At 44.0% G+C, this 27987-nt stretch overlaps 5 protein-coding genes across 6 annotated transcripts in view; 2 read left to right on the top strand and 3 right to left on the bottom strand.

Moving 5' to 3' along the window:
* The window catches only part of enox1 (ecto-NOX disulfide-thiol exchanger 1), a 60152-nt gene extending 59440 nt beyond the window's left edge, over positions 1-712 (bottom strand). The window contains exon 1 of the mRNA XM_061879576.1: positions 265-712. The gene's annotated coding sequence lies outside the window, so the exon portion shown is untranslated. The remainder of the gene's footprint in view (positions 1-264) is intronic.
* On the top strand, positions 350-5240 carry lacc1 (laccase (multicopper oxidoreductase) domain containing 1). The gene is made up of 5 exons (XM_061879579.1): positions 350-840; positions 4126-4304; positions 4376-4541; positions 4616-4832; positions 4908-5240. Exons 1-5 carry the CDS (start codon positions 393-395, stop codon positions 5092-5094), a joined length of 1197 nt encoding a protein of 398 aa, XP_061735563.1. The 5' UTR covers positions 350-392; the 3' UTR covers positions 5095-5240.
* LOC133538193 (TGF-beta receptor type-2-like) lies at positions 5153-17739 on the bottom strand. Its single transcript, XM_061879578.1, has 8 exons — positions 17444-17739; positions 13232-13379; positions 10504-10706; positions 9788-10434; positions 9573-9710; positions 9363-9504; positions 9077-9204; positions 5153-7400 (listed from the first exon to the last, which is right to left on the bottom strand). Exons 1-8 carry the CDS (start codon positions 17490-17492, stop codon positions 7188-7190), a joined length of 1668 nt encoding a protein of 555 aa, XP_061735562.1. The 5' UTR covers positions 17493-17739; the 3' UTR covers positions 5153-7187.
* On the top strand, positions 17443-26950 carry si:dkey-69o16.5 (Alpha-aspartyl dipeptidase-like). Of its 2 annotated transcripts, XM_061879581.1 has the most exons (10): positions 17443-17685; positions 17811-17965; positions 18156-18244; positions 18335-18409; positions 25581-25660; positions 25742-25915; positions 26148-26207; positions 26279-26361; positions 26425-26498; positions 26585-26950. In XM_061879581.1, exons 2-9 carry the CDS (start codon positions 17832-17834, stop codon positions 26486-26488), a joined length of 759 nt encoding a protein of 252 aa, XP_061735565.1. In that variant the 5' UTR covers positions 17443-17685; positions 17811-17831; the 3' UTR covers positions 26489-26498; positions 26585-26950. The 2 variants fall into 2 exon arrangements, with proteins under 2 accessions (XP_061735565.1, XP_061735564.1); XM_061879580.1 differs by lacking the exon at positions 26585-26950 and having other exon boundaries at positions 26425-26561.
* Positions 26659-27987, bottom strand: part of itgav (integrin, alpha V) — a 62648-nt gene continuing 61319 nt past the window's right edge. Inside the window, exon 32 of the mRNA XM_061879573.1 lies at positions 26659-27941. Coding sequence (XP_061735557.1) covers positions 27849-27941 — 93 coding nt within the window. The 3' untranslated portion in view covers positions 26659-27848. The remainder of the gene's footprint in view (positions 27942-27987) is intronic.

Genomic DNA, 27987 nt, shown 5'->3' on the forward strand with positions numbered 1-27987 from the left:
TAAAGCTATAATGACGATAACATTATGACTGTCAACTTATTCAGTGTTTTGACAGAAAATGTCGGAAAAATAGTTGTTAAAGTGCATATTTCATACATTCATATAAAAATTGACGTGTAAACTCTTTGACGTGGTCTGGCGTCCTCTGCTGGTAAACACGACGAAGTGTCACAAAATAATTCACGCTTCCTACTTACATATATATGTAATAAAATATAATATTGTGGGACTTTGTTCATGTTGGATACAATTTGTAACAATTACTTTTGCCTTTGCGTGAAGTCGAACTTCTCCCGTGCCGCTGCGGTCACGCGTTCCCCGCCCGAGTGGGCGGGGCGTGCGCGCAAACAGGAAACGGGGCCTCACGAGCGGCTTCCTTCCAGGGCGCGAGGATGTGCGCGGTCGTGCTGCTGGATCTCGCGCACGCCTGCCGCTGCGGGTGCACCGAGCGGCTGCTGCGCGAGGAGTCCGCCACACACGCGCACGTGTACTTGCTGCCCGGCGCCGGCCACGTCGCGGACGCGCTGACACTCGCGTGCGGGAGCGCGCGCCGGCTGGACTCGCGCTCCACCGCCGAATGCGTGTACGAGCTCAAGCGGGCGGCGGATGACCTGGACGCGCGCGCGCTGCGCGTCATCACGAGTGAGCGGGGACGAGAGCGGCTCCTTCGCTACCAGCAGCTGCTCTTTACGGACTTGTACACCTTCACCTACCGGCTGGGATGCCTCCGCCCCACCCACACCCACTCACCTGAGGTGGAGGATGACGTCAATAACTTTCTGCACACACTTCCGGCCCTGGGCGGGCCCGTCAGATTGCTGACGTCATCGCTGTTTCCAGGTGACTTCAAAACAAAACTATGACATAGTAGCATTATAATATCTCGTAGTCACATTTGTGACAACGCAGTAACTATACCAGTTAGTAATACTTGTGTTACACCGTTGTAACAATACAATGTAGTAATACCTAATATGTTAACAGTACAACGTAGTATGTGTTACAACCGAGGAACAATATAAAGTAGTAGTAGCCTACTCAGTGGCCTAGTGGTTAGAGCAGGGGTGTCAAACATACGGCCCGCGGGTCGGATCAGGCCCGCAAACAGGTTCTATCCGGCCCGCGGGATGAGTTTGCCAAGTTTAAAAATGAGCCGAAATTTTTGAATGAAAGAAACTGTTGTTCTAAATGTGTCCACTAGATGTCGCAATAGCAATTCTTTGTATCTTTGTAGATCAGGGGTCACCAACCTTTTTGAAACCAAGAGCTACTTCTTGGGTACTGATTAATGCGAAGGGCTACCAGTTTGATACACACTTAAATAAATTGCCAGAAATAGCCAATTTGCGCAATCTACCTTCAATAAATACATCTATTTATATTAAAAAATTGGTATTTCTGTCTGTCATTCCGTCGTATATTTTTTTTTCCTTTTACGGAAGGTTTTTTGTAGAGAATAAATGATGAAAAAAAACACTTAATTGAACGGTTTAAAAGAGGAGAAAAACAAAAAAAAAGAAAATTTAATTTTGAAACATAGTTTATCTTTAATTTCAACTCTTTACAATTCAAAATTTAATGGAAAAAAATGAAGAGAAAAACTAGCTAATTCAAATCTTTTTGAAAAAATTAAATAAAGAATATATGGAACATCATTAGCAATTTCTCCTGATTAAGATTAATTTTAAAATTTTGATGACATGTTTTAAATAGGTTAAAATCCAATCTGCACTTTGTTAGAATATATAACAAATTGGACCAAGCGATATTTCTAACAAAGACAAATCATTATTTCTTCTACATTTTCCAGAACAACAATTTTAAAAGAAATTCAAAAGACTTTGAAAGAAGATTTAAATTTGATTTTACAGATGTTCTAGATTTGCCAGAATATTTTTTTTTAATATTAATCATAATAAGTTAGAAGAAATATTTCACAAATATTCTTTGTTGAAAAAACAGAAGCTAAAATGAAAAATTAAACTAAAATGTATTTATTATTCTTTGCAATAAAAAAAATAAATTTACTTGAACATTGATTTAAATTGTCAGGAAAGAAGAGGAAGGAATTTAAAAGGTAAAAATGTATATGTGTTTAAAAATCCTAAAATCATTTCTAAGGTTGTATTTTTTCTCTAAAATTGTCTTTCTGAAAGTTATAAGAAGCAAAGTAAAAAAATTAATGAATTTATTTAAACAAGTGAAGACCAAGTCTCTAAAATATTTTCTTGGATTTTCAAATTCTTTTTGAGTTTTGTCCCTCTTAGAATTAAAAATGTTGAGCAAAGCGAGACCAGCTTGCTAGTAAGTAAATAAAATTTAAAAAATAGAGGCAGCTCACTGGTAAGTGCTGCTACTTGAGCTATTTTTAGAACAGGCCAGCGGGCTACTCATCTGGGCACCGCGTTGGTGACCCGTTGTAGATGATGCTACATATGTAAAAAAAATAATAAACCACATGATGTTAGTGCACCAGTCGAGGGAAATTATCAAACTAAACAAATAACATCCTGTAATTTGTTTCGATATTACTTTTTTATCTTGATAGAATGAAAATTAACAACGAGTTGACTGATGAACATTAACACATAATTTATTCAGAAAGTATAAATAAGGACAAATAAATATAGAATATTATTAACTGCATTGTGTAAATGTAAAAAGTACCTAACAAAACATTAGAATTTTACATTACCAGACATTGCTCGTTTATTTTTAAACAAAGAACAGTTCTAATTTTTAAACAAAGAAAACAATCTGAAGTTGTCTTATTTTAAGTTGTCGGCCGTGATGTTACCAGTCCGGCCAACTTGGGAGTACATTTTTCTCCATGTGGCCCTCGATCTGAAATGAGTTTGACACCCCTGGGTTAGAGTGTCCGCCCTGAGATCGGTAGGTTGAGAGTTCAAATCTCGGCTGAGTCATACCAAAGACTATAAAAATGGGACCCATTACCTCCCTGCTTGGCACTCAGCATCAAGGGTTGGAATAGGGGGTTAAATCACCAAAAATGATTCCCGGGCGCGGCACCGCTGTTGCTCACTGCTCCCCTCACCTCCCAGGGGGTGATCAAGGGGATGGGTCAAATGCAGAGGACAAATTTCGCCACCAGTGTGTGTGTGACAATCATTGGTACTTTAACTTAACTTTAAATTTAGTAATATTTGTTTGTGTGACAACGCTGAGATTGGTAGGTTGTGAGTTCAAACCCTGGCCAAGTAGACTATAAAAATGGGACCCATTACCTCCCTGCTTGGCACTCAGCATCAAGGGTTGGAATTGGGGGTTACATCACCACAAATGATTCCCGGGCGCGGCACCGCTGCTGCTCACTGCTCCCCTCACCTCCCAGGGGGTGAACAAGGGGATGGGTCAAATGCAGAGGACACACCTAGTGTGTGTGTGACAATCATTGGCACTTTAACTTAACTTTAACTTTAGAAATATTTGTTTGTGTGACAACCCTGAGATTGGTAGGTTGTGAGTTCAAACCCCGGCCGAGTCATACCAAAGACTATACAAATGGGACCCATTACCTCCCTGCTTATCACTCAGCATCAAAGGTTGGAATTGGGGGTTAAATCACCAAAAATGATTTCCGGGCGCGGGACCGCTGCTGCTCACTGCTCCCCTCACCTCCCAGGGGGTGATCAAGGGGATGGGTCAAATGCAGAGGACAAATTTCGCCACTAGTGTGTGTGTGACAATCATTGGTACTTTAACTTAACTTTAGTAATATTTGTTTGTGTGACAACCCTGAGATTGGTAGGTTGTGAGTTCAAACCCTGGCCAAGTCATACCAAAGACTATAAAAATGGGACCCATTACCTCCCTGCTTGGCACTCATCATCAAGGGATGGAATGGGGGGTTAAATCACCAAAAATGATTCCCGGGCGTGGCACTGCTGCTGCTCACTGCTCCCCTCACCTCCCAGGGGGTGAACAAGGGGATGGGTCAAATGCAGAGCACAAATTTCGCCACACCTAGTATGTGTGTGACAATCATTGGTACTTTAACTTTACAACATAGTAAAAATATAAAGTAGTACTACAACAAGAACAACACAGTGTAGTAATATTTATGTTTTTCAAAATACTAACACATGCTGTCTTATTTACCTGCAGACTGTTTCGGCCATGGTTTCAGTACGCGTTCAGGGGGCATCTCCTACATTCCCACCTTGTCCTCCTTGAACTTATTCAGCAGCAGAAGGAGGCGCGACCCCCCCGCCGTGGTGGAGGAGAACAGACGCCGATTGGCGCTCCACGCCGGGTTCCACCCGCATCCCTTCCACCTGGCCAAGGTGTGTCATTGCGTGGAGACACCTCGACTGCGCCTGTCCTCTAACGGGACATGCGCTCTCTGCTGCCGCAGGTCGAACATTCCAGCCAGGTGTGGATCGTGGGTGAAGCCGAGCCAGAGAACTACGACGCCATCGTCACCAATAGGCCGGGGTTCGTCATCGCCGCTCCGGGCGCCGACTGCATCCCTATGGTCTTTGCCGATCCCGTGACGAAAGTGGTCGGCATTGCCCACGCAGGTACGTGACACGCCTTCACACGGCGGTGTGACGCAGCATTGAACCGGAAGCAAATTTTTCTTTGTGGTCCTCAGGATGGAAAGGAACCTTGATGGGTGTAGCCATGGCAACAGTGGAGGCCATGGTGACGCACTTTGGTTGCAGCTCCAAGAACATCCTGGTGGCCCTTGGACCGTCGGTGGGGGCGTGTTGTTTCAAACTGGCGCGAGCGCACGCATCCAACTTCCATCCGGTTTGCGTCACAGACGCCCAGTCGCCCATGCCCCACGTCAACATCCGCTTGGCCAACAGGTAATGCTGCCCTTCATAATTCATAATTAATTCGAACACCTGCGACTAACCCTCTGTGTGACTTGGTTGTCACAGGCTCTTGCTCCAGGAGGGCGGATTTCTGCCGGAGCACATCCACGACGACACGGTGATGGACAGGTCACACGTGACGCTGTGCACTTCCTGCCATCCCCGAGACTTCTTCTCCCACGTTCGAGACGGACCTAACTTTGGCACCCAAGTGGGCTTTGTGTGGATCAAGGAGGCAGGAACGCCCCACTGACAGAGAAGGACATTTTCTATTTAAGACACGGGACTGTCGGACATAACAGATGAAAACATTTTTGTACAAACCTTCACATGTTTTATTCTCTTCAATGACCAAATATTTCTGCTCAGAAAATAAAGCTGAGATGATCTGCTGAGTCATTTTTAGTGTCTCTACTGAAATGAGATTTTTTTTATTCAAACGGGGATAGCAGGTCCATTCTATGTGTCATACTTGATCATTTCGCGATATTGCCATATTTTTGCTGAAAGGATTTAGTAAAGAACATCCACGATAAAGTTCGCAACTTTTGGTCGCTAATAGAAAAGCCTTGCCTGTACCGGAAGTCGCAGACGATGACCTCACCCGTGTGAGGGCTCCCCACATCCTCACTTTGTTTTTAATGGGAGCCTCCAACAAAAAGAGCTATTCCATTAATTTAAGCGAGGATGAAAGATTCGTGTTTGAGGATATTGATAGCGAAGGGCTAGGGGGGGAAAAAAGGCGATTGCATTGGGACGGATTCAGATGTTTTTAGACATATTTACTAAGATAATTCTGGGAAATCCCTTATCTTTCTATTGTGTTGCTAGTGTTTTAGTGAGTTTAATAGCACCTGATAGTTGGAGGGGTTTGTCCACGGGTGTCTTGAGGCCAGTGTCTGAGGGAAGTCGACGGCAGCTGTATGGACGGCACAAATTCAGCTGATCCCCGGTAAGTGGCGACTTTTTACCACAATTTTCTCACCAAAAACTGCTGGTTGACATTTGGTCGGGATCCATGTTCGCTTGACCGCTCTGATCCATAGGAAAGCTTCACCCCGGGAATTTTAAACAAGGAATCACCGTGTGTTTGTGTGGCTAAAGGCTAAAGCTTCCCAACTCCATCTTTCTACTTTGACTTCTCCATTATTAATTGAACAAATTGCAAAAGATTCAGCAACACAGATGTCCAAAATACTGTGTAATTATGTGGTTAAAGCAGACGACTTTTAGCTGTGTGTGTGTGCAGCGTTAATATTTCCTTACACTCCGTGACGTCACCCGTACACGTCATCTTTCCGCGACGTTTTCAACAAAAAACTTCCGGGAAATTTAAAATTGTAATTTAGTAAACTAAAAAGGCCGTATTGGCATGTGTTGCAATGTTAATATTTCATCATTGATATATAAACTATCAGACTGCGTGGTCGGTAATAGTGGGTTTCAGTAGGCCTTTAGCTTTTAGCTAAATAAATAATCAATTGTCTGGGGTTGGTATTGTTCACCTCCCTTTGGACTTCCTTGTGAGACAGCAGAAGGTCTGGGGTCATGGTTGTTGTAGTGCTTCATATAGTCTTATAGTTCTCTGCGACTGACAGCTGATCAGTACAGAGTGACCGCTGACTGAGGCTCCACCCACTTCACGACGATGAATAGATGCCAACATTTGTCCCAAGCTAAGGACAGACAATAAGACAAAGAACACTGGACGGTCGTCGGAACGTTGGGTTTGAGGTTAGGGTGACAATCGTTGACATAGCAATTGAATAAAAAGGGGTTTAGGGGCGGTGGGTTTGTGGCTAAGGTTAGAATCGTTGATATGGCTTTGTTAGTTCAAAGAATTCGGGTTTAGGGGTTTGGAGTTAAGGTTACAATCGTCAATATGGCTATGTTGGTAGGGTTACAGTCCCAAGACATTCAAGTATTCTGGCTAGTGCAGACTCACATGCAAAGACAAAATACCATCAGAGAGCGTGGTAATCTTGAAGCCACTTGATTGGGTGTCCTAGAACAGGAAGTGGTGAACATGTCTGCCCAGGCTGCTCAGTGCAATTGGTCACGAAAAATGTGGCCTCTGGGGCGAGCTGCACTGTTTAACAATAGTCCCGCCCCTTTTCATACTTCATACAGGTAACTGACCAATGAGAAGCCACTTCCTGTTGTTTTCAAGACATTTCCAGGTGACCTTTTTTTAGGAAGAAGACTTTGTAATGTGTCGCGTCAGCTGTCTTGCTGAGGAAATGCGATCAAAAAATTGTTCTTTGATGTTGAAGTTGCGGCGTCACGTGTCGACTTCTGCTTATGTGGTCACTATGGAGATCAGCAGCCTACATAAAAAAGTCTTCATCACACGTTGTGCCCCTGAGGATCAGCACTTTCAGCATGGCCGACATCCTCTGGCGTCTTTGCTCTACCGTCATCACCTTCTGATGGGACCGTTTTCTCCACCTGGTCCCGCTGCAGGGCGGCAAAGCGCTCCAGCACGCAGGGCGCTGTCAGCCGGGCCTCGGGGTCGTGATCCCAGCACTCTCTCACGGTGGAGCAGAAGATGTTCATTCCCTGATGTCATACAAACCCCGTTTCCATATGAGTTGGGAAATTGTGTTAGATGTAAATACAAATGGAATACATTGATTTGCAAATCATTTTCAACCCATATTCAGTTTAATTTGCTACAAAGATAACATATTTGATGTTCAAACTGATAAACATTTTTTTTGTGCAAATAATCATTAACTTTAGAATTTGATGCCAGCAACACGTGACAAAGAAGTTGGGAAAGGTGGCAATAAATACTGATAAAGTTGTGGAATGCTCATCAAACACTTATTTGGAACATTCCACAGGTGTGCAGGCTAATTGGGAACAGGTGGGTGCCATGACTGGGTAAAAAAACAGCTTCCCAAAAAATGCTCAGTCTTTCACAAGAAAGGATGGGGCGATGTACACCCCTTTGTCCACAACTGCGTGAGCAAATAATCAAACAGTTTAAGAACAACGTTTCTCAAAGTGCAATTGCAAGACATTTTGGGATTTCAACAACTACGGTTCATAATATCATCAAAAGGTTCAGAGAATCTGGATAAATCACTCCACGTAAGCGGCATGGCTGGAAACCAACATTGAATGACCGTGACCTTCGATCCCTCAGACAGCACTGTATCAAAAACCGACATCAATCTCTAAAGGACATCACCACATGGGCTCAGGAACACTTCAGAAAACCACTGTCACTAAATACAGTTTGTCGCTACATCTGTAAGTGCAAGTTAAAGCTCTACTATGCAAAGCGAAAGCCATTTATCAACAACATCCAGAAACGTCGCCTGCTTCTCTGGGCCCCGAGATCATCTAAGATGGACTGATGCAAAGTGGAAAAGTGTTCTCTGGTCTCACTAGTCCACATTTCAAATTGTTTTTGGAAATATTCCACATCGTGTCATCCAGACCAAAGGTTGAAGCGAACCATCCAGACTTTTATCGACGCAAAGTTCAAAAGCCAGCATCTGTTATGGTATGGGGGTGCATTAGTGCCCAAAGCATGGGTAACTTTAACATCTGTGAAGGCACCATTAATGCTGAAAGGTACATACAGGTTTTGGAACAACATATGCTGCCATATAAGCGCCGTTTTTTTCATGGACGCCCCTGCTAATTTCAGCAAGACAATGCCAAGCCACATTCAGCACGTGTTTTAACATTGGGCTTCGTAAAAAAAGAGTGCGGGTACTTTCCTGGCCCGCCTGCAGTCCAGACATGTCTCCCAGCAAAAATGTGTGGCGCATTATGAAGCGTAAAATACGACAGCGGAGACTTCGGACTGTTGAACGACTGAAGCTCTACATAAAACAAGAATGGGAAAGAATTCCACTTTCAAAGCTTCGACAATTAGTTTCCTCAGTTCCCAAACATTGTTAAAAGAAAAGGTGATGTAACACAGTGGTGAACATGCCCTTTCCCAACTACTTTGGCATGTGTTGCAGCCATGAAATTCTAAGTTAATTATTGTTTGTAAAAAAAAAAAAAAAGTTTATGAGTTTGAACATCAAATATTTTGTCTTTGTAGTGCATTCAATTGAATATGGGATGAAAATGATCATTGTATTATTTATATTTACATCTAACACAAGTTCCCAACTTAAACAGAAATGGGGTTTGTACACAACCCATTTAAAATCTAAGTTTGTCCTGAAAAGACTTGTTAGACGGGACTTTTTAAGAGATGGATGACAGACCTGATGCTGCGTCCAGGCGGTCGGCATGTCGGGTCGTCGTCGGTCTCTCAGCACAAGATCTCGCATGCTGTCCACGCAAGGGTGCTCGCACCCTTTGGAGCCAAACGCCGGCTCATAGCTTCTCACCTCTACATACATGCACAAAGACACACACACACACACACACACACACACACACACACACACGCACACAGAGTTTAGTGGGTCTTGTTGCCATAGGGAAGTAGCTTAGGAAGCACCCGGCAGGGACTCTTCTGTTTGGCTATGTTTGTATTTTGCCTACTACCTCCGACGGCGCTGCAGCGGGAGGCCATTTCCCACAGGACCAAGGCCATGGAGTACACGTCCATCTGCTTGAAGGCCTCCACATCGTCCAAGTTGACTCTGGACTCCAGTACCTCAGGAGCCATGTAGCGGGCCGTGCCCACCTGGAATGTACCACATGGAAGGATCAGGTTCTCAGCGGCATTTTCCCCAAGATACCGCTTGACTTTACCTGTCCGCTGTTGGCATAGTCGTCTACCGTGAGGGAGAGGTCCAGTTTGAGTGCCAGGCCAAAATCGCACAGAACACATTCCCCGTTCTTCTTCAGCATAATGTTGCTACTCTTCACGTCCCGATGAGCCACCGGCAACTGCGAGGGGCGCGTTAGCTTAACTAAAATCGTAGTCTCAAACTTACATGATATCATTATATTGCTAGTGGCATCACCTTGGGCGCCCCGGCGGGTGTGGTGTCACTGTGAAGGTGAGCCAAGCCACGAGCAAGGCTGGTTGCCATGGTAACCAGCTCCTCCCAGTTGAGGACATTGGTCATGAGGAAGTCTTGCAGGTTTCCTAGGTGATAATACGTCAAGACCAGCCAATATGTGGTCATAGCGTGACCTGCCGGACCTCGGGCCTCAGCTGCGCGGAATCCGACCACGTTGTCATGTTCCAGCTCGGGGTCGGACAAGATGGCGCTCTCGTTTCTCCACGAGGCGTATTCCGCGGCGAGAAACACTTTGACTGCAACCGTGTCTTTTGGCAGCAATCGCGCCCTCCAGACCTCTGCAAAGCGTCCTTTGCCCACCAGCACCTCCAGTTTGACGGAAAGCGGCCAGCCCGCGCCACTGTGAAGGGACGCAACCTTGGCCGTCGACTCCTCGCTTTGAACGCTACTCTCCCGTCTGCCCCCGCAAGGACGGTCACCGTTGGTCTTGGCGGGCCACCGGAGTCCGACAGGACGGCCGTGTTTACCTTGGCGACGCGTGCGGTGGAAACAGAAGGCGGCCGTGGCGAAGGCAGCTAGCAAGAGGGGCGGCAGCAGGCTGACGGCCACCACGGCGGCCACGTCCTTTCTATGCAGCCTAGAGAAGCCTGATGATCAAAGGAAGAGTCACGTGGGCGTGATCATGTCACGTGACCGCGCTGCCAGAATGCACTCACCGTCGGTGAAGATCAGCTTGTCATTGCATTCATGTTCGCCGCGGCAACCGCACACCATGGCCACACCCACATCTGCTGGCTGCCACACCATGTGACACTCTCTGGAGGTGACACTGCGCAGTAGCCCCGCCTCCACGCCCTCTAGTGGTAGCGCGGGGTCGTGACACATGGTTTGCACTGTTGTTGTGTCGTTCATCTTTCTCCTGGGAAAGACAAAATTACATCATCAGTCTTCTCTGATGCTTTTGACCATAACTACATTTCAGGAAGTGGGCGCGTGTCCAAGGTCGCAATGAGACTGAATTAAGTCTATCCTCAATGCAGTGTCAGTTCTGTTTCAATCCAGGGTCTGCTCACTTAGGTCAAGTGTATTGGTCACGTCAATCATGTTCCAATAATGTGTCAGTCAGCTTCATACCAGTTTCAATCCATTGTCTGTCAATTTAGGTCTTGTGTTAATACTGTCAAACCTGTTCCAAGCCAGTGTCTGTCAGTCTGCTTCATGGCTGTTTCAATCCAGTGTTAGTTCATTCACATCTACTTTAAAGGCCTACTGAAACCCACTACTACCGACCACGCAGTCTGATAGTTTATATATCAATGATGAAATATTAACATTGCAACACATGCCAATACGGCCTTTTTAGTTTACTAAATTGTAATTTTAAATTTCGCGCGAAGTCTCCTGTTGAAAACGTCGCGGTATGATGACGCGTACGCGTGACGTCACGGATTGTAGCAAACATTTTGTTCCAGCCCGATCCCAGCTATAAGTGGTCTGCTTTAATCGCATAATTACACAGTATTATGGACATCTGTGTTGCTGAATCTTTCGCAATTTTTTCAATTAATAATGGAGATGTCAAAGTAGAAAGATGTAGGTGGGAAGCAGTGTATTGCAGCTGCCATTAGCAACACAAACACAGCTGGTGTTTCCTTGTTTACATTCCCGAAGGTGAAGTTTTACTATAGAACAGAGCGCTCCAGCGAACATGGTTCTCTACCACATGTCAAACGGCAGGTTTGAATGAGAAAATGGTGGTAATAAGTCGGCTCTTACCGTAGACATGAGCGGAGCTTGCGTCGTTCCTCGTGCAGCTGTCAAAGAGGCAGCTGCGGACTCTCTTGCCTCCTCCGACCGGCCGCCCCCGAACGTGGGATGCTTCCACCATGGAAGAGGGGAAAAAAAGCTCAGCCTGGCCTGACCGGCTGCCTTCGCTTCGCCTAATCGAGAAACGTGGCTTCCCTCAGAGACACTGACGGTCACCACACCCGTGGCCACACCCCTCCGACTTTCAGGTACAACTATATAATCTCACTAAAACACTAGTATCACAATAAGCAGATAAGGGATTTTCCAGAATGATCCTAGTAAATGTGTCTAATAACATCTGAATCTCTCCCACTGCCCTGTCTTTTTTTTTTCTAGTCCTTCACTCTCACTTTCATCATCCACAAATCTTTCATCCTCGCTCAAATTAATGGGGAAATTGTCGCTTTCTCGGTTCGAATCGTTCTTGCTGCTGGTGGCCATGATTGTAAACAATGTGAGGAGCTCCACAACCGGTGACGTCACGCGCACATCGTCTGCTACTTCGGGTACATGCAAGGCTTTTTTATTAGCGACCAAAAGTTGCAAACTTTATCGTCGATGTTCTCCACTAAATCCTTTCAGCAAAAATATGGCAATATCGTGAAATGATCAAGTATGACACATAGACTGAACCTGCTATCCCCGTTTAAATAAGAAAATCTAATTTCAGTAGGCCTTTAAGGATTTCAACATCTACGGTCCATAATCTCATCAAAAGGTTCAGTGAATCTGGAGAAATCACCCTACGTAAGCGGCATGGCCGGAAACCAACATTGAATGACCAAGACCTTCGATCCCTCAGGCACAACTGTATCAAAAACAAACAACAATCTCTAAAGAATATCACCACATGGGCTCAGGAACACTTCAGAAAACCACTGTCACTAAATACAGGTCATTGCTACATCTGTAAGTGCAAGTTAAAGCTCTACTATGCAAAGCGAAAGCCATTTATCAACAACATTCAGAAACGCCGCCAGCTTCTCTGGGCCCGAGATCATCAAAGATGAACTGATGCAAAGTGGAAAAGTGTTCTGTGGTTTGAAGAGTCCACATTTCAAAATGTTTTTGAAAATATTCAACATCGTGTCATCCGGACCAAACGGGAAGCGAACCATCCAAACTGTTATCGAAGAAAAGGTGATGTAACACAGTGGTGAAGATGCCCTTTCCCAACTACTTTGGCACGTGTTGCAGCCATGAAATTCTAAGTAAATTATTATTTGCAAAAAAAATAAAATAAAGTTTATGAGTTTAAACTTCAAATATTTTGTCTTTGTAGTGCATTCAATTGAATATGGATGGAAAATGATTTGCAAATCATTGTGTTCCGTTTATATTTACATCTAACACAATTTCCCAAATCATATGGAAATGGGGTTTGTACTATGATTCACGTACCTGTGCGGAATAGGGTAAAAAGGCACAGGGCCAGAATTTCACCAATCCCGTCAAACCTGTCGCGATCCGGTGTCAGCCTGCTTCAGTCCAGTGTCTGTTTCCCAATTCACTGACAGTCTACGTAAGTTTTGTGTCAGTCTACTTAGGCCTGGTGCACCCTTGTCACAGGTAAACTTGGGTAGTGACAAGAATGAGTTGTACGTAGGAGCTTAGCATGTTATTGTGATAGCTCACCATATGGAGACGCAGATCTCCTCCAGGTAGGTGCAGAAGGAGGACAAGGAGCAGTTGGAGAGGCAGATATCGTCCTGGCACGCCGGACTGGACGCTTCGCACCACTTGCACAGGTTGAAGTTGAAATGGCTCGGCGACGCCACCGCCGCTGGCAGGAGAAGACAAGGGAGGAGAGGAGGACATGAAGTTAGCACTTCAGTCCTCAACGTAAGACTTCTCAGCTAACGTTCTCGCCACTCTTTTTTTACACTTGCAAGACACGAGCATGGTCAAAGCCAGGGGTCGGGAACCCAACATGTTGAAAGAGCCGTATTGAACCAAAAATACAAAAAACTAATCTGTCTGGAGACGCAGAAAGTTAAAAGCCTTATGTAAGGGTTATAATGAAGGCAACACATTAAAGTAAGCGTCTCAAAGGGTTTGATAACTCCTGGAAATGACTGCCTTAAAACTGCCAAAGGTATAGATGTGTGTGCCCAAGTTGAGGGAAATGACAGGCGGTCTTCTTCTAATGGATTTATTACAATCTTTGCAAGCTGGGTAACGTTTGCTGTGGTCTGGAACAAAATGGCACACAATAAGAAACGCAGCCGATAGTACTTACAGATAACGTGTCATGAGACATGCAATCCAAAGAGGACATAAGTAAAGGAAATTAAATAAACTCAAATATACCTACAAACGAGGCATAATGATGCATTATGTGCACACAGCTAGCCTAAATAGCATGTTAGCATGGATTATTAGCACTCCACGCAAGTCAGTAACATCAACAAAGCTCACCTTGGTGCATTCACACACAGCATAAAATGTTTGGTGGACAAAATGGGACAAATAAGGAGTGGCATTAAACACGTCTTTCTGTGGCAGCGATGGAGAAAGTTGTACAGTATACCAACTGCGGTGAGTTCAAGGAACGCCAAAATTAGTCGGACCAAATGGCACTGGCCAAATACTGTCATCAGTGAAGCATAAACACAAACATCCTAAACAGTGGGCTTTATGACAATTAGCAAAGTGTGCGTTATGTTTGTCCTCCTACATAAACATTATTAAAACAATAAATATATTTTTGAAAAAGCTCCAGGGAGCCACTAAGGCGGTGCTGAAGAGCTGCATGTGGCTCGAGAGCCGCGGGTTGCTGACCCCCGGTCAAAGCTAACAATTGTACTCAATGCTGTGCGTCCATTGTATCACTCCAATACTTTGTCCGACTTTAATGAGTGAGCTACACTACAGCTTTGCACACACACGCACACGCACACACGCACACACGCACACACACACACACACACACACACACACACGCACATCTGGGCTTTCTTGGCGGAGAGGACAGCGACTGTCACTGCGACAAAGTGTGTGTGTGTGTGTGTGTTTGTGGTAATAACAACAGTGACACACAGGCAAACACACAATGCAGTCCCTTAAAAACTGATCACCAGGGTTCACGGCAGAGGCGATTGCTCTAAGACTGCAAGCGAAGCCCAGGTTCCCTTAAAATTTCCAAAAATCCATCCATCCATCCATTTTCTACCGCTTATTCCCTTTTTGGGGTCGCGGGGGGCGCTGGCGCCTATCTCAGCTACAATCGGGCGGAAGGCGGGGTACACCCTGGACAAGTCGCCACCTCATCACAGGGCCAACAGAGATAGACAGACAACATTCACACTCACATTCACACACTAGGGCCAATTTAGTGTTGCCAATCAACCTATCCCCAGGTGCATGTCTTTGGAAGTGGGAGGAAGCCGGAGTACCTGGAGGGAACCCACACAGTCACGGGGAGAACATGCAAACATGCTCAGGTTGCATCCTGACCAGATGCCGGAACCACCTCATCTGGCTCCTCTCGATGTGGAGGCGCAGCGGCTTTACTTTGAGCTCCTCCCGGATGGCAGAGCTTTTCACCCTATCTCTGTTTATTTACATGATTTTTTTTATTTCTCTTTGCTATTTGGGCTTATTCGACCCTAATTAGAGTAAAAACTAAACATCATCTTTTTATATAGTGTACTTAGTCCATAAGTAATAAATGTGTACTTAATGTGTAGTGACATGCTAGTTTTTATTTTTACACTTTTTTATCCAAATTCCATTGTGTTATACTCTTCTGACACCACCAGAAAGCAGTATAAGACCACAATTCAGTAGTGTACACAATTTTGAAAATAAGAGCTAAAAAGATGCTGTCCACGTATGTGGCCACTAAGGCTTTTACAGGTTAAAGCGGCTGAAGTCTTACACCCGCAACACCAAGGGCCAAGGCCGTCAAAGCTGCCTAGCTCTGCTGGACATTGAGAGATCACTTGTCAAATCCCTGGAAAAGACGCCTTCTTGGGACGACAGGGTCACAGATCACTTTCTTAAAAAGGATCGGAGGGTAGAATTTACGTATAAATAAACCGACACATTTTATTATGTAGGCCGAAATTGGCCCTGCGATGAGGTGGCGACTTGTCCAGGATGTACACCACCTTCCCCCCGATTGTAGCTGAGATAGGCACCAGCGCTCCCAAAGAGAATAACCGGTAGAAAATGGATGGATGGGCAAAAATTGAGCTTCCCCTCCTTGAGAGACCAGCATCCGGCACTGGTTCACAGTTACACCATCACTTCCTGTTTGTGGCAGGAAAATAAAGATACAATGATGCCATAGCGCTCGGGCGGCATGTTTCCATTTTTTTGACCAAAAACTAGAGATGTCCGATAGTGGCTTTTTTGCCGTTACTCCGACATTGTCCAACTCTTAATTACCAATACCGATATCAATCGATACCGATATATACAGTTGTGGAATTAACACATTATTATGCCTATTTTTGTTGTGATGCCCCACTGGATGCATTAAACAATGTAACAAGGTTTTATAAAATAAATAAACTCAAGTTATGAAAAAAATGCAACATGGCACTGCCATATTTATTATTGAAGACACAAAGTGCATTACTTTTTTTTAACATGCCTCAAAACAGCAGCTTGGAATTTGGGACATGCTCTCCCTGAGACAGCATGAGGAGGTTGAGGTGGGTGAGGTTGGGGGTCGGGGTTGAGGTGGAGGGTGGGTAAGGGGTAGCGGGGGTGTATATTGTAGCGTACCGGAAGTGTTAGTGCTGTAAGGGGGTCTGGGTATTTGTTCTGTTGTGTTTATGTTGTGTTACGGTGCGGATGATCTCCCGAAATGGGTTTGCCATTCTTGTTTGGTGTGCATTCACAGTGTGGCGCATACCGTATTTCCTTGAATTGCCGCATGGCATATAGTATGTGCCTGCCTTGAATTACTGCCGGCTCAAACTCGTTTCCCAAAATAATAAGCGCATGCTTAGTATTACCGCCTGGTCAAACTCGTGACGTGACGAGTGACACTTCCCCTGTCATCATTTTCAAAATGGAGGAGGCTGATTTCAATATTGGTAATTTGAAATTGCATAAAGGGAGGAAGATTAAGAGCTATTCAGTAGGATTTAAGGTCCAAGCTTGCATCACACTCACATGTTTACTGCATACCTTTGGTAAGTGCCTGAGTGAGAAGAGGTTTTAAGTTAATTGGCGCCCTGGCGGAAATTTAAGGAAATACGGTATTTGGAACAGTGTTAAAGTTGTTTATACGGCCATCCTCAGTGTGACCTGTATGGCTGTTGACTAAGTATGCGTTGCATTCACTTGTGTGTGTGAAAAGCCGTAGATATTATGTGACCAGGCCGGCACGCAAAGGCAGTGCTTTAAGGTTAATTGGTGCTCTGTGATTCTCCCTATGTCCGTGTACACAGCGGCGTTTTAAAAAGTCATACATTTTCCTTTTTTTTTTAAACCGATACAGACAATTTTGAAACCGATACCGATAATTTCCGATATTACATTTTAAATCGGACATCTCTATCAAAAACAGAACACTTTTATTTAGATTTTGGACAGAAAGACAAAAAACATGAGCTACTTGAACACGACTACTATGATGATGATGAAGTACTTTTTTTCTCTTTTACATCTGGGCTAAATGTGTTATTTATCCAGTTTGTGTTGTTACTAATCAAACGTTAATATTCGCGATACAAATGGGATCAAAATTCACTTGAAGTAAGTAAAGAACACGTCGTCACAAACTTTTGGACTTTTTCAAACTTTTCCACCCCCTCTCCCACACACACACACACACACACACACACACACACACACACACACACACACACACACGCAGGGAGAGTAACTCACAAACGCTCAGGAGGACCACGGCGTTCTGCATATTCCAGAACCGAGCCATCGTCCACGGTCACGCTGGGCCGTCGCTCGGTATGAGTCCGGTAGCGGGGTCCGTTTGTGGGGAAAGTCATGAACGCGGACCGAGCCCTCCAGATGTTTTTCATCCAGATGCGGACAGCAAGCCCCGCCCACCTCCGCTTCTGCGCCCGTGACGTCATCGGGCCGCTAAAACACGAGCGAGCAAAACATTCCGGGTAAGCAAGTCTTCGACGCGGGTCACTTCATTAGGTACACCTTTCAATGTCACGCGTTAGTTTACGATTTGAAAACTTTAATCTCCCTCCTTGTGATTGGTCTATCGCTGACTCCTCCCACCCAGGATTTGAGCGACTCCAGTCACATGACTTCCGGCCGGCAGACAGCTGAGACGGACGCAATGAAGAGCGGGAGACTTCTGCTGGTGTCCAACTCCACGCTGCACGGCAGCGGCTACCTGGACCACTGTCACGAGCACATTGCGCGCTTCCTGGGCAGGTACGAGCGTGCACGCACGCTGACGAGACGCGAACTTTTGCTTGCCCGAGCGCGTGCTTGTGGCATCTATTATAAAAAAAAACAACACAATTCTGACAGGAACTTCGCCATGACGTCATTACTATGAGTGTTTCTAAATACTGTTCGTACTGTCACGTGATTATAACCCACGCACTTTGTGCGGCTGTAGAAAGGTGAAGAGGGTCTTATTCGTCCCGTACGCGCTTCACGACAGGGACGCCTACGCCGAGACCGCTCGAAAGAAGTTTCGGACTCTGGGTGAGTGAAGTGTTGTGCTCGTTTTACGTGGCAAACAAATGACGGCAAAAGTGACGTTTTTTTTTTTTTTTGCTCAAAATGTGCTTGCAGGTTACGAGCTTGACAGCGTCCACGACGCCGCCGACCCTGTTGATGCCGTCAACAAGGCGGAAGCCATTTTTATTGGTCAGTGTTTCGAGATTGACTTGTTGGTCTCGCCCGATGTCTGTCCAGTTTTGTAGTCTCACTCCAGTCTCAATATAATTAAGTCCTGGGTAAATCGAGTGTCAAACCACTTATGTCTAATGCAGCGATTCTCAAACTGTGGTACACGTACCATCACTGGTACGCGGGCGCCATCTAGTGGTACGCCAAAGAAGCACTTGATTAAACTATAATATGTAAAGGCCGACTGAAATGAGATTTTCTTATTCAAGCGGGGATAGCAGGTCCATTCTATGTGTCATACTTAATCATTTCGCGATATTGCCATATTTTTGCTGAAAGGATTTAATAGAGAACATCTACATTAACTTTCGGTGTTAAGAGAAAAGCCCTGCCTCTACCGGAAGTCGCAGACGATGACGTCACATGTTTGATGGCTCCTCACATAGTCACATTGATTTTAATGGGAGCCTCCAACAAAAAGTGCTATTCGGACCGAGAAAATGACAATTTCCTCATTAATTTGAGCGAGGATGAAAGATTCGTGTTTGAGGATATTGATAGCGACGGACTACAAGAAAAAAAAAACGCGATTACATTAGGACGGATTCTGTTGTTTTTAAACACATTTACTAGGATAATTCTGGGAAATCCCTTATCTTTCTATTGTGTTGCTAGTGTTTTAGTGAGTTTAATGTTACAGTCGGAGGTGTGTGTCCACGGGTGTCTTGACGCGCAGTGTCTGAGGGAAGTCGATGGCAGCTATGGACGGCACAAGCTCAGCTTTTCTCCGATAAGAAGCGACTTTTTGACCACAATTTTCTCACCGACCTGCTGGTTGACATTCCGTCGGCATTCATGTTCGCTTGACCGCGTTCTGATCCATAGTAAAGTTTCACCTCCAGGAGTTTTAAACAAGGAATAACCGTGTGTTTGTGTGGCTAAAAGCTAAAAATTCCCAACTCCATCTTTCTACTGTGACTTCTCCAATATCAATTGAACAAATTACAAAAGATTTAGCAACACAGATCTCCAAAATACTGTGTAATTATGTGTGTACGCAGCCCTCATACTTCCTAAAAACCTGTGACGCCTTGCGTACACGTCATCATTACACAACGTTTTCAAGACGAAACTCCAGGGAAATTTAAAATTGCAATTTAGTAAACTTTAAAGGCCTACTGAAACCCACTACTACCCACTACGCAGTCTGATAGTTTATATATCAATGATGAAATATTAACATTGCAACACATGCCAATACGGCCTTTTTAGTTTACTAAATTACAATTTTAAATTTCCCGCGAAGTTTTTTGTTGAAAACGTCGCGGAATGCTGACGCGTGTTTGTGACGTCTCAGGTTGTAGCGGACATATTAGCCTAGCACCACTTACGGCTAAAAGTCGTCTCTTTCATCGCATAATTACACATTAATTTGGACATCTGTGTTGCTGAATCTTTTGCAATTTGTTCAATTGATAATGGAGACTATAAAGAAGAATGCTGTTGGTGGAAAGCGGTGAATTGCAGCTTCCTTTAGCACCGAAACACAGCCGGTGTTTCTTTGTTTGTTGTGAAGCTTTAACACAGAGCGGTCAAGCAAACATGTTTCTCTACGTCAACCAGCAAGTTTTTGGATTCGAAAATTGTGATATTAAGTCGGCTCTTACTGGAGACTTGAGTGGATTATGCGAAATCCTCCTGTAGCTGTCAAAAAGGCAGCTGTGATCTTGGCTCCTCCATTGGCCTGCTGAAATGAGATATTCTTATTTAAACGGGGATAGCAGGTCCATTCTGTGTCATACTTGATCATTTCGCAGAGAACATTGACGATAAAGTTCACAACTTTTGGTCGCCAATAAAAAATCCTTGCCTTCACCGGAAGTAACAGACGATGTGCGCGTGACGTCACAGGTTGGAGAGCTCCTCACATCCTCACATTGTTTATAATCAAAGCCTCCAGCAGCAAGAGCTATTCGGACCGAGAAAGCGATACTTTCCCTATTAATTTGAGCGAAGATGAAAGATTTGTGGATGAGGACGCACGGAGTGAAGTACTAGAAAGAAAAAGAAAAAAAAGAAGACAAAGCAATGGCTGGCGGCGTTTCAGATGTATTTAAGACACATTTATTAGGAAAATTCTGGAAGATCCCTTATCTGCTTATTGTTTTAGTGAGATTGTAAAGTCATACCTGAAAGTCGGATGGCTGCGGTAAACGCCAGTGTCTCTCAGAGAAGCCGAGGAGCCAAGATCACAGCTGCCTTTTTGAGCTGCAGAGTGTGGTCCCATAATCCACTGAAGTCTCCGGTAAGAGCCGACTTAATATCACAATTTTCCCATCCAAAAACTTGCTGGTTGACGTAGAGAAAGATGTTCGCTTGACCGCTCCTTGTTAATGCTTCACAACAAACAAACACTTGCGTGCCTTTAGCACCGTGTTTCGCTGCTAAAGGCAGCTGCAATCCACCGCTTTCCACCAACAGCATTCTTCTTTATAGTTTCCATTATTAATTGAACAAATTGCAAAAGATTCAGCAACACAGATGTTTAAAATACTGTTTAATTGTGCGATGAAAAGAGACTACTTTTAGCCGTGTTTGGTGCTGGGCTAATATGTCCGCTATAACCTCAGACGTCACGCGCACGCGTCATCATTCCGCGACGTTTTCAACAAGAAACTGCGGGAAATTTTGAATTGTAATTTAGTGAACTAAACCGGCCGTATTGGCATGTGTTGCAATGTTAAGATTTCATCATTGATATATAAACTATCAGACTAAGTGGTCGGTAGTAGTGGGTTTCACTAGGCCTTTAATTTTCCGGATTTCAAACAAAATGTTACTGTTCAAACTGCGTGTAATGGGACAGTGGCCAAAACATATTATACGTTTGGTAAGTAAAGCATCTGCAGTTTTTAATACATACTTTGGCCTACTATGCTACTGTATTTTAACATTGGTCATTATGGTGCTACTTGGTAGGGGATGGGGGGGTGGGACCCACGTGACTAGTGTAAATCTAGTGTCGGACCAGTTTCCATGAAGTGTCAGTCCACTTATGTCTAATGTCATTTTAATTAGGTCTTGTGTAAATCGAGTGTGAGTCCAGTATCTAGTGTCAATCCAATTATTCTAGTGTGAATGTATGGTTAGTCTTTTATCATGTCATGTCAGTGGACTTATATTTGGAGTCAGTCCAATTAGGTCTAGTGTAAATCAGGTGTCAGTCCACTTATGTCCAGCGTTAATCCCATTAGTTCTAGTTTAAATCTAGTGTCTGTCCAATTAGGTTGAGTGTATATCAGGTGTCAGTCCACTAGTCTACTGTCAAATTAGGTTGAGTGTAAATCATGCATCAGTACACTTATGTCCAGTGTTAATACAAATAGCTCTAGTATAAATCTAGTGTCAGTCCAGTTTGCATCAGGTGTCAGTCCCATTAGGTCTAGTGTATATCAGGTGTCAGTCCACTGACTGACACCGGATGTACACTGCGCATACGTGGCCTGACATACGTGTCAATTGTCCAGTGTCAATCCAATCAGCTCTGGTGTAAACCTAGTGTCAATCCACTTAGGTCCTGTTTTAATTTAAATTCGGTCTATTTAGGTTGAACCAGTATCAGTCAACATTAATTTGGCGTCAATACAGAGTCGGCCTACTTGGTTTGATAACAATTCAGCATCAGTCAATATAGGTCTAGTGTAACTGCTTTGTCAATCCTGTTTTAATCCAGTGTCAGTGTGCTTCAGGTGTTTAAATCCAGCGTCAGTGTACTTAGTTGTAATGTCAGTCCAGTGTCAGGCCATGTGGATTGTAGTGTAAATGCTGAGTCATTCTTGTCTTCTGTAGTATAGTTTCAGGAAATTTACATCTAGTGCCAATCCAAATGTAAATCTAGTGTCAGTCCACTTAGGTCCGGTTTCAATTCAACCTCAGTCAATTTAGGTGGATTGTCAAAACAGTATCAGCCAATATACAGTACATATATAATCAATCCAGTGTCAGTCCACTTGGTCTGATTACAAATCTGTGTCCGTCCTTTTAGGTCTGGCGTAAATGCCGTGTCATTCTTGTTTCAATCCAGTGTCAGTCTTCTTAGGTCTAATGTAAACATTAGGCTTGTATCAACTCTGTTCTGATCGAGTAAGTCTTCTGTAGTCTAGTGTCAGTCAACTTAGATCTTGTGTCAATCCAAGTGTAAATCTAGTGTCCGTCCACTTAGGTCCAGTTTCAATTCAAACTCAAGTCAATTTAGGTTGATTGTCAAAACAGTATCAGCCATCCATCCATTTTTTACCGCTTATTCCCTTTTGGGGTCGCGGCGGGCGCTGGTGCCTATCTCAGCTACAATCGGCCAATATACAGTACATTTAGAATCATTCCAGTGTCAGTCCACTTGGTCTGATTACAATTCTGCATGTATCTTCTTAGGTTTGCCATAAATGCTGTGTCTTTCTTGTTTCAATCCAGTGTCAGTCTTCTTAAGTCTAGTGTAAACATTAGGCTTGTATCAACTCTTTTCTGATCAAGTCTTCTGTAGTCTAGTGCAGGGGCGTCACTAGACCTAATACTGTACTGGGGCACACCTGGGGCAACAATAATTCATGTGAGCGTGCAAAGCGCGCAAGCAAAAACATTTTTAGCACTTATTATAAAAAATACATAAATAGTGCTTTAAACTATGAAATCATATCAGATTATGTTGTATGGATCTTTGATTAACCACCTGAAATTAACTAATGCATTTGACCTACTTGTGCACTTTTTTTACTCCAGACTTCTAAACTGCTACTGGTAAAAGCAAAAAGGAAGAGCAATGAATCTTTTTGAAATATTTATTGCAGTAATCATCTGCAAATTTAACATCTACAAAAGTAAAACAAAAAATAAAGCACCTCTGGGTTCTTTTATATTATTTAATTTCCATTTATGGCAATGTGGCTAATCCTATTTCAGATACACAAAACTATAAAATATACACAAAACAATAAAGCCACAGTAGTAGAATAAATGAACAACTGTTGTGTGTCTGTTCAGGGAATCATTTTCTGAGAAGTAAACTGTAATGTCTCGTTTTCATTTTTGAAAAGTGCTCAATCACTCTGGACAGGCATGGAAATATTACAGTAACTGTTATACAGTTGACCAGTGGTTCCCAACTGCTGGGTCGTGACATAAAAGTGGATTGTGTGTCATTTTCAGTGAGTCGCAGTAAGATGTGTGCATGAAAAAAAAAAATTTAGGGACAAAAAAATCAAATTGTGGCAACAAAACCAGATATTTTTAGCCATTTTTCTAGTGACTATTAGTGAGTATTTTAGCAAAAGGCAAACCGACTAACAAGTTGGAGGAGGACTCAGGACAGACATGGAAATATATTTTTTGAAAATCTAAATGGGGCAACAAAACCCGATATTTTCAGCCATCTTTCTGAAAACAAATACAGAAATGTTACTATTTTTTCTGGAAACAAACCAGATGCTTTAGCTGTAGCCATTTTTCTGGTGACAAAACAAGATTATTTTAGTCAAAGTCACAACGATTAACAAGACATGTCTACTGTGCTATTTTTCTGTGAAATAAACTTGAATGATTTAAAAATTTGGCTCACGACTTGATGATATGGAAAAATGTTTTTCTTCCTGAAGATAAACCATTTGAGAAGCACTCAACTCACACATGCTTACTCCAAATCATCATTGATGCAGAACAAGCAGACAATAACCAACATTATGTTTCATGTTCATTGGAAATTCCCCCGACAGCTCGTACAGCAAATGAATATGTTTGTCTTGATACAAGGAATATAGTTAGCTAACTTAGCATCAACTTAAGACAATGATGTTGCCTATGGCTAGCTAGGACTTCACTTACATCTCTCATCCTGCTGCTTCTTCCCTGCTGCAGGCGAATAACTTTCTTTAGTCCATCTAGGAGTTCCAGTTTGAGTCAAATCAAAATCAAAATAATGTAATTAACAAATTTTTGTTGGCTAACGTTACCTACCTCACGCAGTGATTCTCATCCTCTCTCTCTCAACCGAAGTCTCGATCCACACGTGAATAAATTACCATATTAATTAGCCATGTGCTCATTGTTTCGTGGAGTGAATACAGTAGCAATCAATTACCATACTAAGTAGTATGTGCGCTGTTGTCTATGTTACGTAGACTTAAAACTGAAGCGTTTTTTTTTTTATTGGTGACATTTTTACTGGGGCACTGCCGATCAACAGTGGGGCACGTGCCCCAGTGAAATATGTCTCGTGACGCCCCTGGTCTAGTGTCAGTCAACTTAGATCTAGTGTCAGTCCACTTAGGTCCTGTTTCAATTACACCTCAGTCAATTGAGGTTGATTGTCAAACCAGTATCAAATTGCATAAATCTGTCCAGGGTCAGTCTAAGGTTTTGGATGAAGCCACTGCCCGCCTACCAATTCTAATCCAGTGTCAATCTTCTAAAGCTTAATGTAAACAAAAGGATTGTGTCAACTCTAAGCCTTCTGTAGTCTAGTGTCATTCTACTTAGGTCCAGTGTAGGTCAACATAGATCTAGTGTCATTCCAAGTGTAGATCTAGTGTCAGTCCACTTAGGTGCGATTTAAATTCAAACTCAGTCAATTTAGGTTGATTGTCAAAACAGTATCAGCCAATAAACAGTAAATCTAGAATCAATCCAGCGTCAGTCGACTTGGTCTGATTACAGTTCTGCATCCATCCTCTTAGGTCTGGCGTAAATGCTGTCATTCTTGTTTAAATCCAGTATCAGTCTTCTTAAGTGTAGTGTAAACATTAGGCTTCAACTCTGTTCTGATCGAGTAAGTCTTCTGTAGTCTAGCGTCAATCAACTTAGATATAGTGTCAGTCCACCTAGGTCCTGTTTCAATTACACCTCAGTCAATTTAGGTTGATTGTCAAACCAGTATCAGACTGCATACATCTGTCCAGGGTCAGTCTAAAGTTTTGGGTCGAGCCACTGCCCGTCTACCAATTCTAATCCAGTGTCAGTCTTCTAAGGCTTAATGTAAACATAAGGATCGTGTCAACTCTACACCTTCTGTAGTCCAGTGTCATTTTAATTAGGTCCAGTGTATGTGGCCTGTCTCAATCCAGTGTCAGTCCATTTAGGTCTGGTGTAAACATGTCAATCCAGTGTCAGTCCACTTAGGTGTCATATGCATGTCTTACAGGTGGAGGAAACACTTTCCGGCTGCTGAAGTGTCTCTATGACAACCATCTGCTGACCGAGATCCGGAGAAGGGTTCTGGAGGTGGGCTTTTGACCTAAAGTCAGACGGGCGTCAAGGCTGTCTTTATTTCAAATTCCTGTGTTCCTTTCTTGTCCGGTCCAGGACGGCGTGCCGTACATGGGCTCCAGCGCCGGCACCAATGTGGCCACTGTCAGCATCAGCACCACCAACGACATGCCCATCGTCTTCCCGCCTTCTTTCGCCGCCATCGGCCTCGTCCCCTTCAACATCAACCCACACTTCTTGGACGCCGACCTAAACAGTCGCCACATGGGGGTGAGTCTCAATCGCTGACGCCATCGAGTGCTCCTTATCTTGTCTTCCTCGTGCACTTTGACACCTTTTGGCTTATTAGACTACTCAAACAAGGTGTGTCATTAAGATCAAACATGATCGGCCTGGTCTTATCAGGCGCCGCAGAGCGAGGCCCAAAGGTCTCTGGTCACATGACCACAGAAGGGGTCAAAGTAGCAGTCAGCTGACATGACTATGATGTTGGCTCATGCAGGAGACGAGAGAGCAACGCATCGCTCAGTACCACGAGGAGCCGGATACGCCGTCGGTGCTGGTGAGACCACGCTGACATTACACGGGGCAGACAATTAAGTCCGGAGTGCGATCATGTTTACGTATGTCCAGGGTCTTCGTGAAGGTTCTATGCTACTGGTGGAGGGCCAGCGAGCAACTCTGTTGGGAAGCACCAAGGCGCGTCTCTTTACCAGGTAAGCGCCAAGAGCACGCTACTGCGACACGGCACCTCTTAATGACTGCGTGGCGCCCGATAGGGGACAAGCGGCGGTGGAGTATGAGCCAGGAAGTGATCTCAGCTTCCTGCTGACGGAGCTTTGACCAATCAGAGGCAAGCAAAGTTGGATCTCAGGTTTTTTTACCCCCTTCAAATAAACTGATGACACTTTTTTGAGCAGCGCCCCTTCCTTCTTTCAGCCCATGTGATGCTACCCCATGCTGGCCAGAGGGAATGTCGGCACAAGTCGAACATTGTCAACGCCTCACACGAATGTGTTGACAAAGTTTATTTTCATTGAAAAGGTGAAATCACAAAAGCGTGAAAAAGTACATCAAAAGTGCGCACACGTGAATGCTAATTTTAATACTTGGTTGTTCAGAGTGGGCGCCGTGTTGCCACACTTGTTCTACCTCCGCCAAGACTCATTTGTTAAAAAACTATGTCACGGGAAGTACTGCGTTATGTGGAGTTGCGGCAGCGGCGCCCTCTGGTGAACAACACGGAGTGATGATTAATCAATTAAACCATGTAGAATGGAAACCCAATATGGGTTTTTAGATTCAGATTCGGGGAAAAAAAAGGATCCATTAGCAATCGTAAAAAAATTAGAATCGGGTCTACAAACTGCATTATCAAGTAAAATAAAATGACATCTCAACAAGTGAATGCACCGAAGCCCCGCCCCTCCAAGTCGCTTTTCGGTTTCCTTGGCAATAGTTGATTTGTTGACCTCAGTGCGAATCAGAGCGTTGTGTGCGAATGTTTGATCCGTCAAAACAAGCACGATTTAGCGACTTTCTATTTTGTTAATGAAGCTCTAACATTATCTTAGCTAGTTAGCCAAGACAAGGTTACACTACAAATATTTTTTAACAGCAAATAAAATGACAAACATTTCAGCCAAGTGAAATGTTAGTAGTAAACGCTGACTAAAGCAGCCAGCTAACACGCGGGAGTCATTGCTTTACAATTAACTTGGGAGTGTGCGATGATGCTAGCTTGCTTACCAGCTAGCTGTGCTTTAAACACTAGCCTTGTCAAGGCCAACAGTCACAAGCATTGATTGGAAATAAAAGTAAAAGTCATTATTGACCTTGTAAATCTGAGCCACTTTTCGTAAATAACAATTAACGACTTGGACTGTGTGTTGGTGCTAGCCGGCTGTCTAGCTAGCTGTGCTTTGAACACCAAGTTGGCAGCCAGAAGCATTGATTGGCACTAGAAGTGAAAGTAATTATTGGCTGTGTTGAAATTGTTTCTGAAGTCAAAACCACTCCAAGCAGGAGGCAAAGTGCAAACGCTGGTTAGAATATCGATACCACTCACACGTGTGGGGCTTTGTGCGAAGCTAAGCTAAGGTGGCGTGCACATGGGAGTTGTATCAAAGTTCTGGTCGATGGCTGCTATGATAAATAGCCATCTTCGTTCCTGGCATTGGAGGCACAGTGCCCAGTGTGACCACTAGGTGTCAGTGTTGCCATTCTCCTCGGGCTGCAGCTGCTCCTTCTCCATAGAGTCCTCCTGGGGGGGTCGCACCCTTTTGAAGAAGCCCAACTGAGGAAGCAGAAGGAGGAGGAGTTTTTATGTGTGTGACCTTTTG

The sequence above is a fragment of the Nerophis ophidion genome, linkage group LG19, assembly GCF_033978795.1.
Source record: "Nerophis ophidion isolate RoL-2023_Sa linkage group LG19, RoL_Noph_v1.0, whole genome shotgun sequence".
NCBI lineage: Eukaryota > Metazoa > Chordata > Actinopteri > Syngnathiformes > Syngnathidae > Nerophis > Nerophis ophidion.